At 38.8% G+C, this 12,768-nt stretch overlaps 1 protein-coding gene across 1 annotated transcript in view; it reads right to left on the bottom strand.

The window, feature by feature from the left end:
* Positions 1-486: 486 nt before the first annotated feature.
* The window catches only part of sigirr (single immunoglobulin and toll-interleukin 1 receptor (TIR) domain), a 31,789-nt gene continuing 19,507 nt past the window's right edge, over positions 487-12,768 (bottom strand). Inside the window, exons 5-10 of the mRNA XM_056451265.1 lie at positions 9,478-9,618; positions 9,207-9,350; positions 8,414-8,516; positions 6,507-6,657; positions 6,245-6,422; positions 487-2,111 (exon numbers count right to left, since the gene is read on the bottom strand). Of these exons, the coding sequence (XP_056307240.1) occupies positions 1,939-2,111; positions 6,245-6,422; positions 6,507-6,657; positions 8,414-8,516; positions 9,207-9,350; positions 9,478-9,618 (890 nt within the window). The 3' untranslated portion in view covers positions 487-1,938. The remainder of the gene's footprint in view (positions 2,112-6,244; positions 6,423-6,506; positions 6,658-8,413; positions 8,517-9,206; positions 9,351-9,477; positions 9,619-12,768) is intronic.

Genomic DNA, 12,768 nt, shown 5'->3' with positions numbered 1-12,768 from the left:
GCTCTGTTTGATTGGGGTTGGAGCTAAAGTATGCAGGACACTGGCCCTTAAGGACCAGATTTAGGACCTGCTCTAGTCCATTTCATGGGAATATTGTGGGCTGTCCACTAGTACTGGCTACTTAAACAGAACCTGCAGTTAGCTCAAAGCTGTGGGCCATATCTGGGCTAGCCTGTTTAAATTTGGTGTGGACTGGCCATAGCCCACTCAAGCCTCATTTACACTACAAGCAACAAGTGACCGTTCATTTCAACGGAGAGCGAGCAACTTCTGGCGACCTCAGTCTACACGAGCGACAGTGACCACTGGCGACAAGGTGGGTGTGTCAAGCAACGTGACAAAGTTGAGAATCCTTCAACTTATGCAAATGAAGAGCTTCTTTCTTGAGCGACAGCCAATAGGAACACCAGTAGAGCTCACGTTATCCTGTCAGCTCGCTCAGAGGCCGGTTGTATTCGTGCTGTAGACAGCAGGTCACCACCCAGAGCGACATGCAGCTACAAAGTTGCTGCTAGTCTGAATGAGGCATAAGCCTGCAAAAAGCCAGCATGGGCCCTGCGTGGACATGTTTACTTGGGTTACAATCTGTAAAATACTTATTCATTTCAATTATTCTTTCCTATTAAATATTTTAAACTCTCACCTACTCATCTGAAATTGCTGCCTGTCCTCGGATCTGTACACTGCACAGTCTTAGCTGGATTTATTGACACCTTTAACAATCTTAAGTTGTTCTTCTTGTCTTTTGACTGGTCAACTCTGCAACTTCATTCACCCATCTGATATAATAGCAAGTCCACTAACATATTGAGTAAAACAAAGCCTAGCATAATATGAAACAAAAATGCAACTATTTTAAGCATTATTTCTTTTTTGATGTGACATTTATTATCCTTTTTTGTTTATGTAATAGTAAAAAAAATCTGTTAAAAACAAATCGGCATAGATCACACAATCATCGCAGGCATATTTGGATGCAGGGATGGCATTACAATGAAATCAAACCACCCGCACAATAAATATTGACCCACTTTACTAAAACGTACTTAGTAATCCATATACAGTTGAAGTCAGAGGTATTTTAGTATTTAAGTATTTTAGTTTAGTTTAGTTCCCAAATTATGTTTAACAGAGCAAGGGATTTTTTACAGTATGTCTGATAATATTTTTTCTTCTGGAGAAAGTCTTATTTGTTTTATTTCGACTTGAAGAAAAGACGTTTTTAATTTTTAAACCCCATTTTAAGGTCAAAATTATTAGCCCCTTTAAGCAATTTTTTTCTTGCCTAATTACCCTAACCTGTCTAATTAACCTAATTACATCTTTAAATTGCCCTTTAAGCTGAAAATTGTCTTGATAATTATCCAGTAAAATGTATTTACTGTCATCATGGGAAAGACAAAATAAATCAGTTATTAGAAATTCATTATAAATCTATTATGTTTACAAATGTGTTGAAAAAAAAAAACTTCTCTCTGTTAAACAGAAATTGGGGGGAAAAAAATAAACAGGGGGGCTAATTATTCTGACTTCAACTGTAACTGTACATGAAATGCTATTAAACCGTTTAAGCCTAAAGTGTGCATGCAAAATTGTAGGTTACACTTTATTTTGATGGTCCATTTGATTATTAGTAGACTGTCTGCTTAATATATCTGTTGATACTGCTGCTAAACAGACATTTAACTGACTATAAGAAACTTTGCAAGAACATGTCAACTTACACTAACCCTAACCCCAACCTAACAGTCTACTTCTAATCTAATGAGAATTAGTTGACATGTAGATGCAATGTAACTTAAATTCAGCAAACGGACCATCAAAATAAAATGTGACCAAATTGTATAGGTGTAAATAAAGTAGCAAAAAGTAAGTGTCAGTAACAAGTAATCATTGGGGGAAGTGACTCTAAAGTGCATAAAGGAACCGGAGTGTGTCTCATAAATCATCATCCGTGACCAGGCAATAAAAGTCTCTGCGGGCAGAGTAGTTCCTTAAGCCGAGGTCAGACACGTCTATCTCTGAAGGTTTGGCTTCACCTGTCGGACCAGGAGCTGCAGGAAGCACCGGAGCTTTGGTTGTAAGGGTCTTGTAGATGGGCAAACGCAAACCTGTGGAAGGAACACAGTGAATCATTACTAGAGATGCTGCTCTGATATTCAGATTGCGTATTGGCTTTGTTACCACATTTTTTTTCCCGGATTGGTTGTAGACCCGGCATGCATTTCCCAAACAATGACATAACTCGTGGATGCACTATCATAGTACGATGCATCGTTTGGGAAAAGAACAATGTAGTGATGAGTGTTTCCCAAAACTGTAGGTGCTTTGTCACATCATTTGAACCACATTAGTTATAACATAAAACGTCCATAATGATGCTTTAAACAGGGTGGAGTAACAAGCCAGCACCAGGATGTGAATAAACTGGGGTGCTGTTTTTGCACATTTCAGTGTTTACAAATAGATTACATCAAAAAGAACATGAGTAATATTGACAAACTATACATAAGTCTAAAGCTACAACCCTCAAGCAGCCATTACAGCTAGTTCAATGGGAAGCTTATAAAGAATGTATTTGCTTATAGACCATTTAAATTTGGGAATGTCATTGGCCCATGAACATTTCCTGCTTATTATCAAACTATTAATCTTGGTAATATAACTTGATGTTATACCAGCTATTGTAACAATATTTATCAACATGCAGAACTTTTTGGACTCTCAAAAGCAATGGAAATGTAATGTAATTAAAATGTAAAACAGGAAATACGTCAGGACCATTGTTATTGTTTACATCCCTCAAAATGGTCTATATTTGTGCAAGTTGTACAGAAAATGCTTATTAGACATGGAGTATATATCATCGTAATAACAAGACACACACGCATTCATTTCTGTACATCACGGTTTATTTTGAAATGTAAGAACATCCTGTCGAACACATTTAGTCCACCGACACAATAGTGTTGAATTTTGGATGGTTATTCGTTTGTTTATTTCACTGTTTCTGCCGGTGACCTATTGTTTACCATGTTACTTACATGCGAAAACGGCCTCTTTGTAGTAAAAAGCAAATCAATGTCAAAGCTTTCAGTGTTACAGATAAAATGAGACCACAAACTGAATAAAATTTCACAGTTATAGTTACAAAAATCTAAACAAAGTAGTCGAGTGTTTTGACGTTCTGCATATGCTGTCAGTCACTTACTTTCTAGTTCCTAGTTTGATTGATGGAGAATTGATTGGCTGCATGATTCCTTCGACAAATGGTGAATCTGTTTATCTATTGGACACCTTGTTTGTTTATTGCACTCCGAGCGCTGTCACTGGTTCAGTGGGCTGTCAATCATTATGTGACATTACGCACATGCAGCCCTGTATTCACCTTATTCTCCGCGTACGAGAGGGCGCAGCCATTTTGAATCATTTTGGCTCGAGACTTTCGGTCTCATTCACTTCCATTCATTTTTAGAGGTTAAAAGCAGCTCGTTCTGCTTGGTGTTGCAAACTGATATTTTCTTATTATATTATTCTACTTTGTCTGTACTGTCATGCAAACACTTGTTTGTAGAGTAAGTAGTTTGACCGTTTTCTGTCGTTCATTATTCCTAGTCATTTCTCCCATAGGCAGCTGAATCGGAAGTTCTAAAACAAATGGCAAAAACGAGCGCACTTCCGCATTGAAGAAAAAGGTCAATAGCTTTATGCTAATAACAGTTTAAGCTAATGGTAGAGCGGCTGGTTTGCAAAAAAACCATACTTTTTTGTGCAAATTATATTGTTTTACACACACACACGCATTTTAAAAAATCCAATATTAGTTATGGTAAAAACATGCACTCGCTTTCCTCATTTATTGAAACATATGTAAATGGCTCATATAGGGCTAATGTTTCCTTTACAAATATTATTGAGAATATTCCATGGTCTATTCTATAACATAAAACCACTTAGCTAACACATATTCTAATATCATATAAATCGTTAATGGTTGTAATTTACAGTAGACTATCTATTAAGAAATGAAGAAAAATCCAACTTAATAATATTCATTCATTCATTTTCTTTTCGGCTTAGTTTATTTATCAATCCGGGGTCGCCACAACGGAATGAACCGCCAACTTCTCCAGCACATGTTCCATGCAGCAAATGCCCTTCCAGCTACAACCCATCTCTGGGAAACATCAATACACTCTTGCATTCACACACAACGTACACTACGGACAATTTAGCCAACCCAATTCACCTGTACCACATGTCTTTGGACTGTGGGGAAAACCGAAGCACCCGGAGGAAACCCACGTGAACGCAGGGAGAATATGCAAACTCTACAAAGAAATGCCAACTGACCCAGCCGAGGCTCAAACCAGCGACCTTCTTGCTGTGAGGCGACAGCACTGCCTACTGCGCCACTGCATCGCCCTACTTAAAACTAATTATTATTATTTTTACTATTTTTATTTTTATTATTAAGTAGGATCTTGTTTATTATTTTATTTTATTTATTGTAAAGTCTACTTTTACAATTTGACACATTCAAACCACTGGAGAAATTTTCTAACCAACAGGCCCATGTCATATACAGTACAGATACTTAATCAATAACCTACTATAAATTAAAAGCATTAACTTATGCTATATGTTTTTGTTTTTAAACCTTAGAGACATAACACAGATTCCGCTTTTAAATAATAGGTCACCAATAGTTTTCGCCATGAGCCACGGTTCAGTTCAAAATGGCATAAATGTTTTCAAAGTGCACTGCAAATGGAATACATGTAAATATGTATATGTATAACAAATTGTAGATCACTAAAACTGAACTGTAAAAATATTTTGAAAGCAAATTACACCCAAGAGAGATGACTTTTTTTTTTAATCATTCCAAGTTTAAATGTTTGAACATTCGAAAGGAATAGGGCATGCTTCTAACTACAGTTCTTGAGCTGTAGTTGCAAGCGTACAAGTTTGCCATGCAGTTTGTGAATGTTAGTTGGAATGATGGATTTGGGAAATGGCAAATCAACAAACTATGTTTTTTTCTAAGTACGAAACTTGCGACCTTAGTTGTCTAACAATGGTGTTCGGAAACCTGATTGGTCCGATCCAAATCTGATAAAGTGAGGGATCAATTCTATTATATAAGTCCCTGTTATGCTGCAAATAAAATTCTTGTTTTAACTTTATTTGAGGGCAAAAGAAGTTCGAAAAAGCAATGCAGTAGGCAGGGTTGTGCTTGCCTGTACCCTCAAACACAACAATGGTGATTGAATGGTGAAGCGTTTTTATAAACAAACAGCAAACTGTTGTCTCCATAAGAAGCACCACAGTAGTGCATCACATCTTTACATTGTTTTATTTGCGGCGAACAGACACGGAATGGCACCACCAGTGTACCAAGTCATAGAAAAGATTTACTTCTCATCTGGTGTGTGAGCCCTCCGTATTTAAAAGCCCTCCGTGAATAATAGTACATGTGCGGATACATCTGTACCATCCACTCTACAGTGTATTCATGCGGCTTTAGTTCTTGCTTTGTATTTTGTTCTCCTGTCTGACTCTTGTAGAATGAGAAATGAATCAGAGTAGTTGCATAGCAAAATTGACCATTGACTGCGTAATTGTCACGGACCAATTGTACCCAAAAAGTGTGCTTTGGTGATCAGTTTCGAACTGCAGAAATTTCCCTGAAATTGACTTTATTTCAGATTGATTTGGTTGGAAATGACATCATTTTAGTCTGTTCTTTCATTTAGTATGCTAAAGCCTTAAAAAGATAGTTCCTACCAAAATACAAAAGAATCATTCTTTAATCATTTATTCGTTCATGTTAATTTGGCTTATTTATCAGGGGTCGCCACAGCAGAATGAACCGCTAACTATTGCAGCATATGTTTTACGCAGCGAATGCCCTTCCAGCTGCCACCCAGTACTGGGAAACACCCATACATTTTCACATTCACACACGCACTCATACACTATGGCCAATTTTGTTTATCCAATTCACTGCATGTCTTTGGACAGTGAAAGGAACTGGAGGAAACCAACATGAACACTGGGAGAACATGCAAATTCCACACAGAAATGCCAACTGGCCCAGCTGGGACTCGAATCAGCAACCTTCTTGCTGTGGGGCAACAGTGCTAACCACTAAGCCACCCTGCCTCCCATTCTTTAAACAAATTCTTTTATGTTCTAGAAGTGCGTAGGAATTTTATAAATTAAGATGCGCATTTCATACCCAGGTCTCCTGCGGGATCCGGGTCTGGTCTGCAGTCCAGGTAATCAGGCTGCTGCGTGAGCATGGGATCTTTATCACTCTGTAACAAAGTCTGTGGATCACCTGCAGATTCCCTGTGAAATGTCACCTTACGTGGCATTGCCAGTGCAAGTTTCTTCCAGAACCCAGAAGAAGGGGTCTTAAGGAGAGAAAAACAATGATTAGGTCTTCTTTTACCCCAAAATTGACAGATGTGTTACTGTAGATGTTTTGTAGGTCTGACCATGGAATGTGCGCCCCAGGTGATTGTAGTGATACGAGGCTGGTGTTGTCTCAGCTGCTGACTGATGTCCTGGCTTATTTGCTTCTGCTGTGACTGAAATATAATGAAAATGGGCTTCCTTGACAGCTCGATCAGGTGCCACAAACCTTGTCTGAACATGAAAACAGCATTTAATATTAAAGGTCATATAATTAAGACAAAAAAAAATATTTTATTAAGTACACCACCTGCCTTCAGAATTTTTGTGATATAGGTTCAAAAAGGTGCTGTAAACATTTGGCAAAGATCTATGTAGGTCCATATTCACATGACAGTATTAAACGTTTTTAATTTTTGCATATTTGTCGTCTGCACATCTATAATGTGAATGTCTTGCTCCCAAAAGGTGCTCTACTGGATTGAGATCTGCTGTTTTATGTGGTCAATGTCAAATTCTTTCAAAGTCAAATATCAGCAGTTTCTGAAATAGTTTGACCAGTCCCTCTGGCACTATCAATGCATGGCATAGTCAAAAATTCCACACGATCAGGCTCAGTTTGAAATTCAGCAGAATGTCTTGACTACCAAACAGGATATATCGCCCTCTGAAGGGCAGTTTGGAGTAAAAACATTCATGAATGCCATATTAAAATGTCGTTCTTGAAGGATATAACTGATGGACACTAAGGGGGTAATGGACTAAGGCCAGGGGTGCCCAAACCTATTGCTGAGATATACCTTTATCAAACCCTCCTGTCTTTAATTACCAAGTGGTGTTTCAGATCCTACTTAGATGGTTTAGATCAGGGGTGTCAACCTTAGTTCCTGAGGAACCTGCAGCCCTCACACAGTTTATTTCCAATCCTGGTCCAACACACTTAACTGTGGGTTTCAAACAAACCTGAACGACTTAGTTAGGTTGATCAGGTGTTGTTCTGTTGGCTTCATCAAACATGGACCTTCAGTATGCACTCGGATGTTTTGCTGCAGAGTGTAAAGTGGCCGGGATGAGAATCAGCACCTCCAAGTCCGCGGCCATTGTGCTCCACCTGAAAAAGATGGTTTGCCATCTCCAGGTTGGAGGAAAGTCCTTTCCCCAGGTGGAGGTGTTCAAGTACCTTTGGGTTTTATCCACAATGTGAGGGAAGGATGTAACCTGAGATTGACAGGCGGATTCGTACAGTGGTAGCAGTAATGCAGTCGATGTTCCGGTCTGTTGTGGTAAAGAAGGAGCTGAGCCTAAAGGCAAAGATTTCTGATACAAGCGGTCGAAATTAGTTTCCTTCGCAGGGCGGCAGTGTGCACTCTTATAGATAGGGTGAGGAGCTCTGTCACCTGAGAGGAGCTCGGAGTAGAGCCTCTGCTCCTCCACATCGAGAGATGCTAAGGTGGCTCAGGCATCTGTTTAGGATGCCTCCTGGACGCCTACCTAGGGAGGTGATCCAGACATGTCCCACCAGGAGAAGGCCTTGTGGAAGAAGCAGGATACGCTGGAGGGACTGTCTATCGGCTGGCCTGGGAATCCCTCAAGATCTGGAGGAAGTGTCTGAGGAGAGGAAAGTCTGGGGTTCTCTCCTAAGACTGCTGCCCCCGCGACCCAGCCCCAGAAAAGTGGATCAAATGAGATGAGGTGTGTTTAATTAGGGTTTAAAATAAACTGTGCAGAGCTGCAGCCCTCCAGGAACTGAGTTTGACATCTGTGGTTTAGATGGTTTTGATCAAGGTTGAAGCTGAACTCTGTAGGAAGGCAGAACTTCAGGAAAAGAATTGGGCACCCCTGCTTTAAGCAGAGAAGTTGTTTGGTGTTCAATTCAGAAGGGCTCGAAAGAGATTAGGGCTTAGGAATGAGCCCTTGTGAATGGAAACCAGTGCACGTTTACATACCCAAATGTGTGTGATAAGCGGATTGCTAATACTGTAGATTTTACCTAAAATTGGTAGTGCACCACTCCTGCTCCAGGTATGACTGAGAGAGAACAACAATCAAACGTCGACATCGGCTAATGTTCATCAGCAGCTCAGCTGATGGCTCTGAGGATATCACACACAAACACAAAATACAGTACATATACTGTGCTTTTCAAGACATTTATCACTTTCAGAGAGTAATAACAAGCCTCAAAGACCAAGCTTCAATTGATGCAAGAAAAAAAAAATAATAATAATTGCAAAATGTTACAACATGTCAACTGTTCAAAGTGTTTATGGTCATTTTTCATAAAAACAAAAGGAAAAATTATGCCATTTATGCCAGTTTGGCCAGAGAAGAAATAGTCGTGCCCAACTGAGCCTGGTTTCTCTCTAGGTTTTTTTGTTCCTTCACTTTGTCAATTGGTAAAGTTTATTTCTCGCCACTGGCTTGCTTGGTTGGGACTTGTGGAGCTGCGCATCAATGGATTTGCTCTTCAGTGTTTGGACTTTCAGCAGTGCAAATGAAATCACACTGAACTAAACTGGACTTCACCTCTAAAAACAAGACTGACATATTTTCAATTTACTAGAACTTCTAGGTTAAGCTGCTTTGACACAATTTACATTGTAAAAGCGCTATGGAAATAAAGATGAATTGAATTGAATTTAGTCTCACTAATGTACAACTTATGTGTGGACAGTTTTGTTATGTAACATAGATACAGTAATATGCACATGTAAAAGGAATTAAAGCTTCATACATGGTTGAGTTAACGTGTTAAACCCTATGGCCAATTGAATAACATTTACCAGCTCCAGGAAGGATGTTTGTGTCATTGAGCAGCAGCTTATGACTGTACTTGTTCTCCAAATGTGGCTTCAGGATAAAATTGACAAACTTCCTGTCATTCTCATCGTTGACATACGAGATGTAGGCGTCATACATTTTACCATCTGAAAAAGAGCAAATAAATATCTTTATTTCTGAACATTTCACAGATATAGTGGTTTATGACGATGACAAAAAATATATATTTCAGCATTGTGTAGTTATTTTTTCCGCACTCATGCTGAGACATACCATTGATCTCATACTCTCCGTAAATGTTCTTATACCACAGTTTAAAGTTGAGTCTGCACTTGGAATAGACCACCGCTGCGAGAGCAAGTACAACCAACATAACCACTGAAGCCACCACTGCTCCTGTGTGACTGGGGGACTCTGTGGATACAAAAAAACAACAACTAATTTCTACAATATTAAGCACACAAAACACAGAATAAACACTTCATTTATTTTTTAGGAATAAAAATGAATGATACAGAGATATAACAATGTACACTGCATTCCAAATTTATAATGCAAATAAAATCTTTCCCTTATTTTCCTAATTAACGATGCAAATGACAGTCAATATACTTCAACCGCTAGGGTATGATTAAAATTTTATTGAACAAACCTCCCAATGATAACAGTATTTATTTTAAAAAAGTAAAACTCAAAAAGCACTGTCCCAAATTATTATGCAGAGTTTGAAAACATTTTATAGGTCGTAAACAACTTCGCTCATTTGCAGAATTATGAGGTCTCTTACAACCAGCAGTTCAAATTTGTCCTCTCTAGAGGACAATTGTAAATCTGAATATCCCCTACTGCATGCTACAGAATTAACTCATTTCATTCTCTGAAGTGGACATTTAAGACTTTTAAATGATACCAAATTTATAGAGATGAGGTTTAGGGAAATTCTTTTTCCTCTACAAAGAAATCTCTACAAGGACATTTTGTGAAAAGAAGAAAAAAAAGTGGCTAAGTGGTCTTGAAATGTTGTTATATTTGATTTGAATACCTGAAGAACATAATGTAACATGCTTTGTTGACGCCAATAGCCTAGTGGTTAAGTGTGCCGACATATAGCACTATAGTGCTCACGGCGACCCGAGTTCGATTCCCAGCTCGAGGTCCTTTGCCAACCCTTCCCCTCTCTCTGCTTCCAACTTTTTCCTGTCAATTCTCTGCACTATTCTATCCATTAAAGGTTAAAAACCCCTAAAAAAGTATAATGTAACATGTTTTACCATGATTAAATCATATTCAAAGAAAAGTCCTCCCTAGTGGACATCTGTGGATATTACCACCATTTTGTCATTTTTAGAGAGTGCGTTTTTTTCAATATCACATATCACCAATGCATGGATTCAGAACAAGACTGACTTCCAGCCTCTAGGAAAGAAATCAGTTAAGTTCCTTTTTGAAATATCATCAGAAATAGGGCCTAAAATAGTTCCAAAACACAAAATTTCCAAGATGCATAAACTACAGTAATAATAACGTGGTATTGTCAGTCATAATTACAAAGTTGACTTCAGTATTTCCTTTGGAATTTTAAGTGAAGTTTCATAAACCAAATTTCGAGAGGAGCACGTGATATGATTGAGCACGTCTGGCCACTCATCTGTAATCAATAATAATCCAATCAGAGTGATCCTAGTTTACTATAAATGGATCATTTTCTCCCTAATGTTTTATCTTCGTTTGGAAGAATCCCCCCTTCCACCCCTTCTCTCCTCCTTTCCCCCCTTTTCAAAAGGGGGAACTCTCGAGACCTACCTGATCTCGGATCCCCTGATATGCTTATCGACCGGGCGGGAGCCCTGGGCTCAAAGATCTCCGAGCTCAGGGTTCTCTCCCGGGACAGCATGCCAAACCAGCTTTATACGCCAAGCATATCTAAGTGGGAACTCTTGAATAAGCATCTTATTATCGTTCCATTTCATACGTACTGCATTCTGATATCCACTGTAGTGGACACATTATATCTTTAATTTTTTTTTTCTCCAAAAAATTTATCAGTTTGATCATTGCCTTTCAAGCAATTGGGGAAATTAAGAAAAAAAAACGATTGAAAAAAATATTTATTTTCCTGGTAGTGAAAGTTAGGCATGTTAACAGAGCAAGTTACATGTTAACATATGACCCATTTTTTGATATGACCTTCACAATTCTTGCATTCACTGAGCTTGTGAGTTTTGGATGCTGCTTGAATTTTTTTGCAGGATGTCAGAATGACCTGTTTTGATGCTAACTGCCTCTCACCCTCATAAATCTTTTGCTTGAGGATCCTCCAATGGTTCTCAAAAGAGTTGAGGTCAGGTGAGGATGGTGGCCACACCATGAGTTTTTTTTTCTTTTATGCCGATAGCAGTTAATGCCACAGAGATATTCCTTGCTGCATGAGATGGTGCACTGTCATACATGAAGATTATTTTGCTACAGAAGGCACAGTTCTTCTTTTTTGTACCTTGAAAAAAAAGTGGTAAATTGGAAACTCTTACTTTGTCAAGGCCATTTTAATATGTTCAGGGACCCTAAATGAGCCTCCCAGCTGTCCCTCTACAATTCTGGCCCAAAACATGACTTTGCCACATCCTTGCTGATGTTGCAACCTTATTGGGACATGGTGGTCATCCATCAGCCATCCACTACTCCAACCATTTGCACCATCCAGTGTTGCATGGCCCTCATCAGTAAACAAGACTTTTTGAAAATGAATTGATGTATGTTTGTCTGGGCCCACAGCAACTGTTTGTGCTTGTGAGCATTGGTTAGGGGTGGCCAAATAGTAGGTTCATTCACAACTGGAGGATCTTTTACCTTGGGCTTCAATGGACTCGAGAGGAACCATCAGCTTAAAATATCTGTTTGCTGCTTTGTAAAGACAGTTTAGCAGCTGCTCTCCTAATCCGATAAATTTGTCATGCAGAAACCTTTCTCATTCTGCCTTTATCTGGACAGACCCATCTGCGCTCTGAATCAGTTTACAATAAATATCTAATGTTTTTATATCTTGTCTAAGGCATTGTGTTATTTGATGTTTTTTGGCAGCAGAAAGATTATTTTTCTTTTCCATATCGCTTGAAACCTGTGGCCTGCGTAATAATTTGTCTTAAGTAGTTTTCCTATAATTGGACTCACCTCGCAAACTAATTACCACAGGTGTCTGAGACTGATTTCAATGATGTAGCGGAATGACAATAAAGCTTGACGTTACTTGACTTGACTTGACTTGACTTGGTCCAAAGAGCACTGAAACTCTTACAAACTGTTGTGTGATGACAGAATTAAGTATCCGATAGGAGTTTATTATAAAATAGAATGGTCAAAACAGGCAGCGGTCGAAACAGGAGCATTAAGAAACAACAGGGATAATCCACAAAAGAGTAATTCATAAACTTGGCAAGAGTAAGGGAAGGTGGCAAAACATAGGGATGGCTGACATGAAACTGACGTTTTGACACGGTGTTGAGATCTCAAATTGCACATGTTTCTAAACACTGCTCTGAAATGTTTCGAAACACCCAGGTCACGTGA

The sequence above is a fragment of the Danio aesculapii genome, chromosome 25 (genome assembly GCF_903798145.1).
Source record: "Danio aesculapii chromosome 25, fDanAes4.1, whole genome shotgun sequence".
Lineage (NCBI taxonomy): Eukaryota > Metazoa > Chordata > Actinopteri > Cypriniformes > Danionidae > Danio > Danio aesculapii.
Note: the sequence above shows the minus strand (reverse complement) of the source record. Positions and strands in the feature narration are given on the sequence as shown.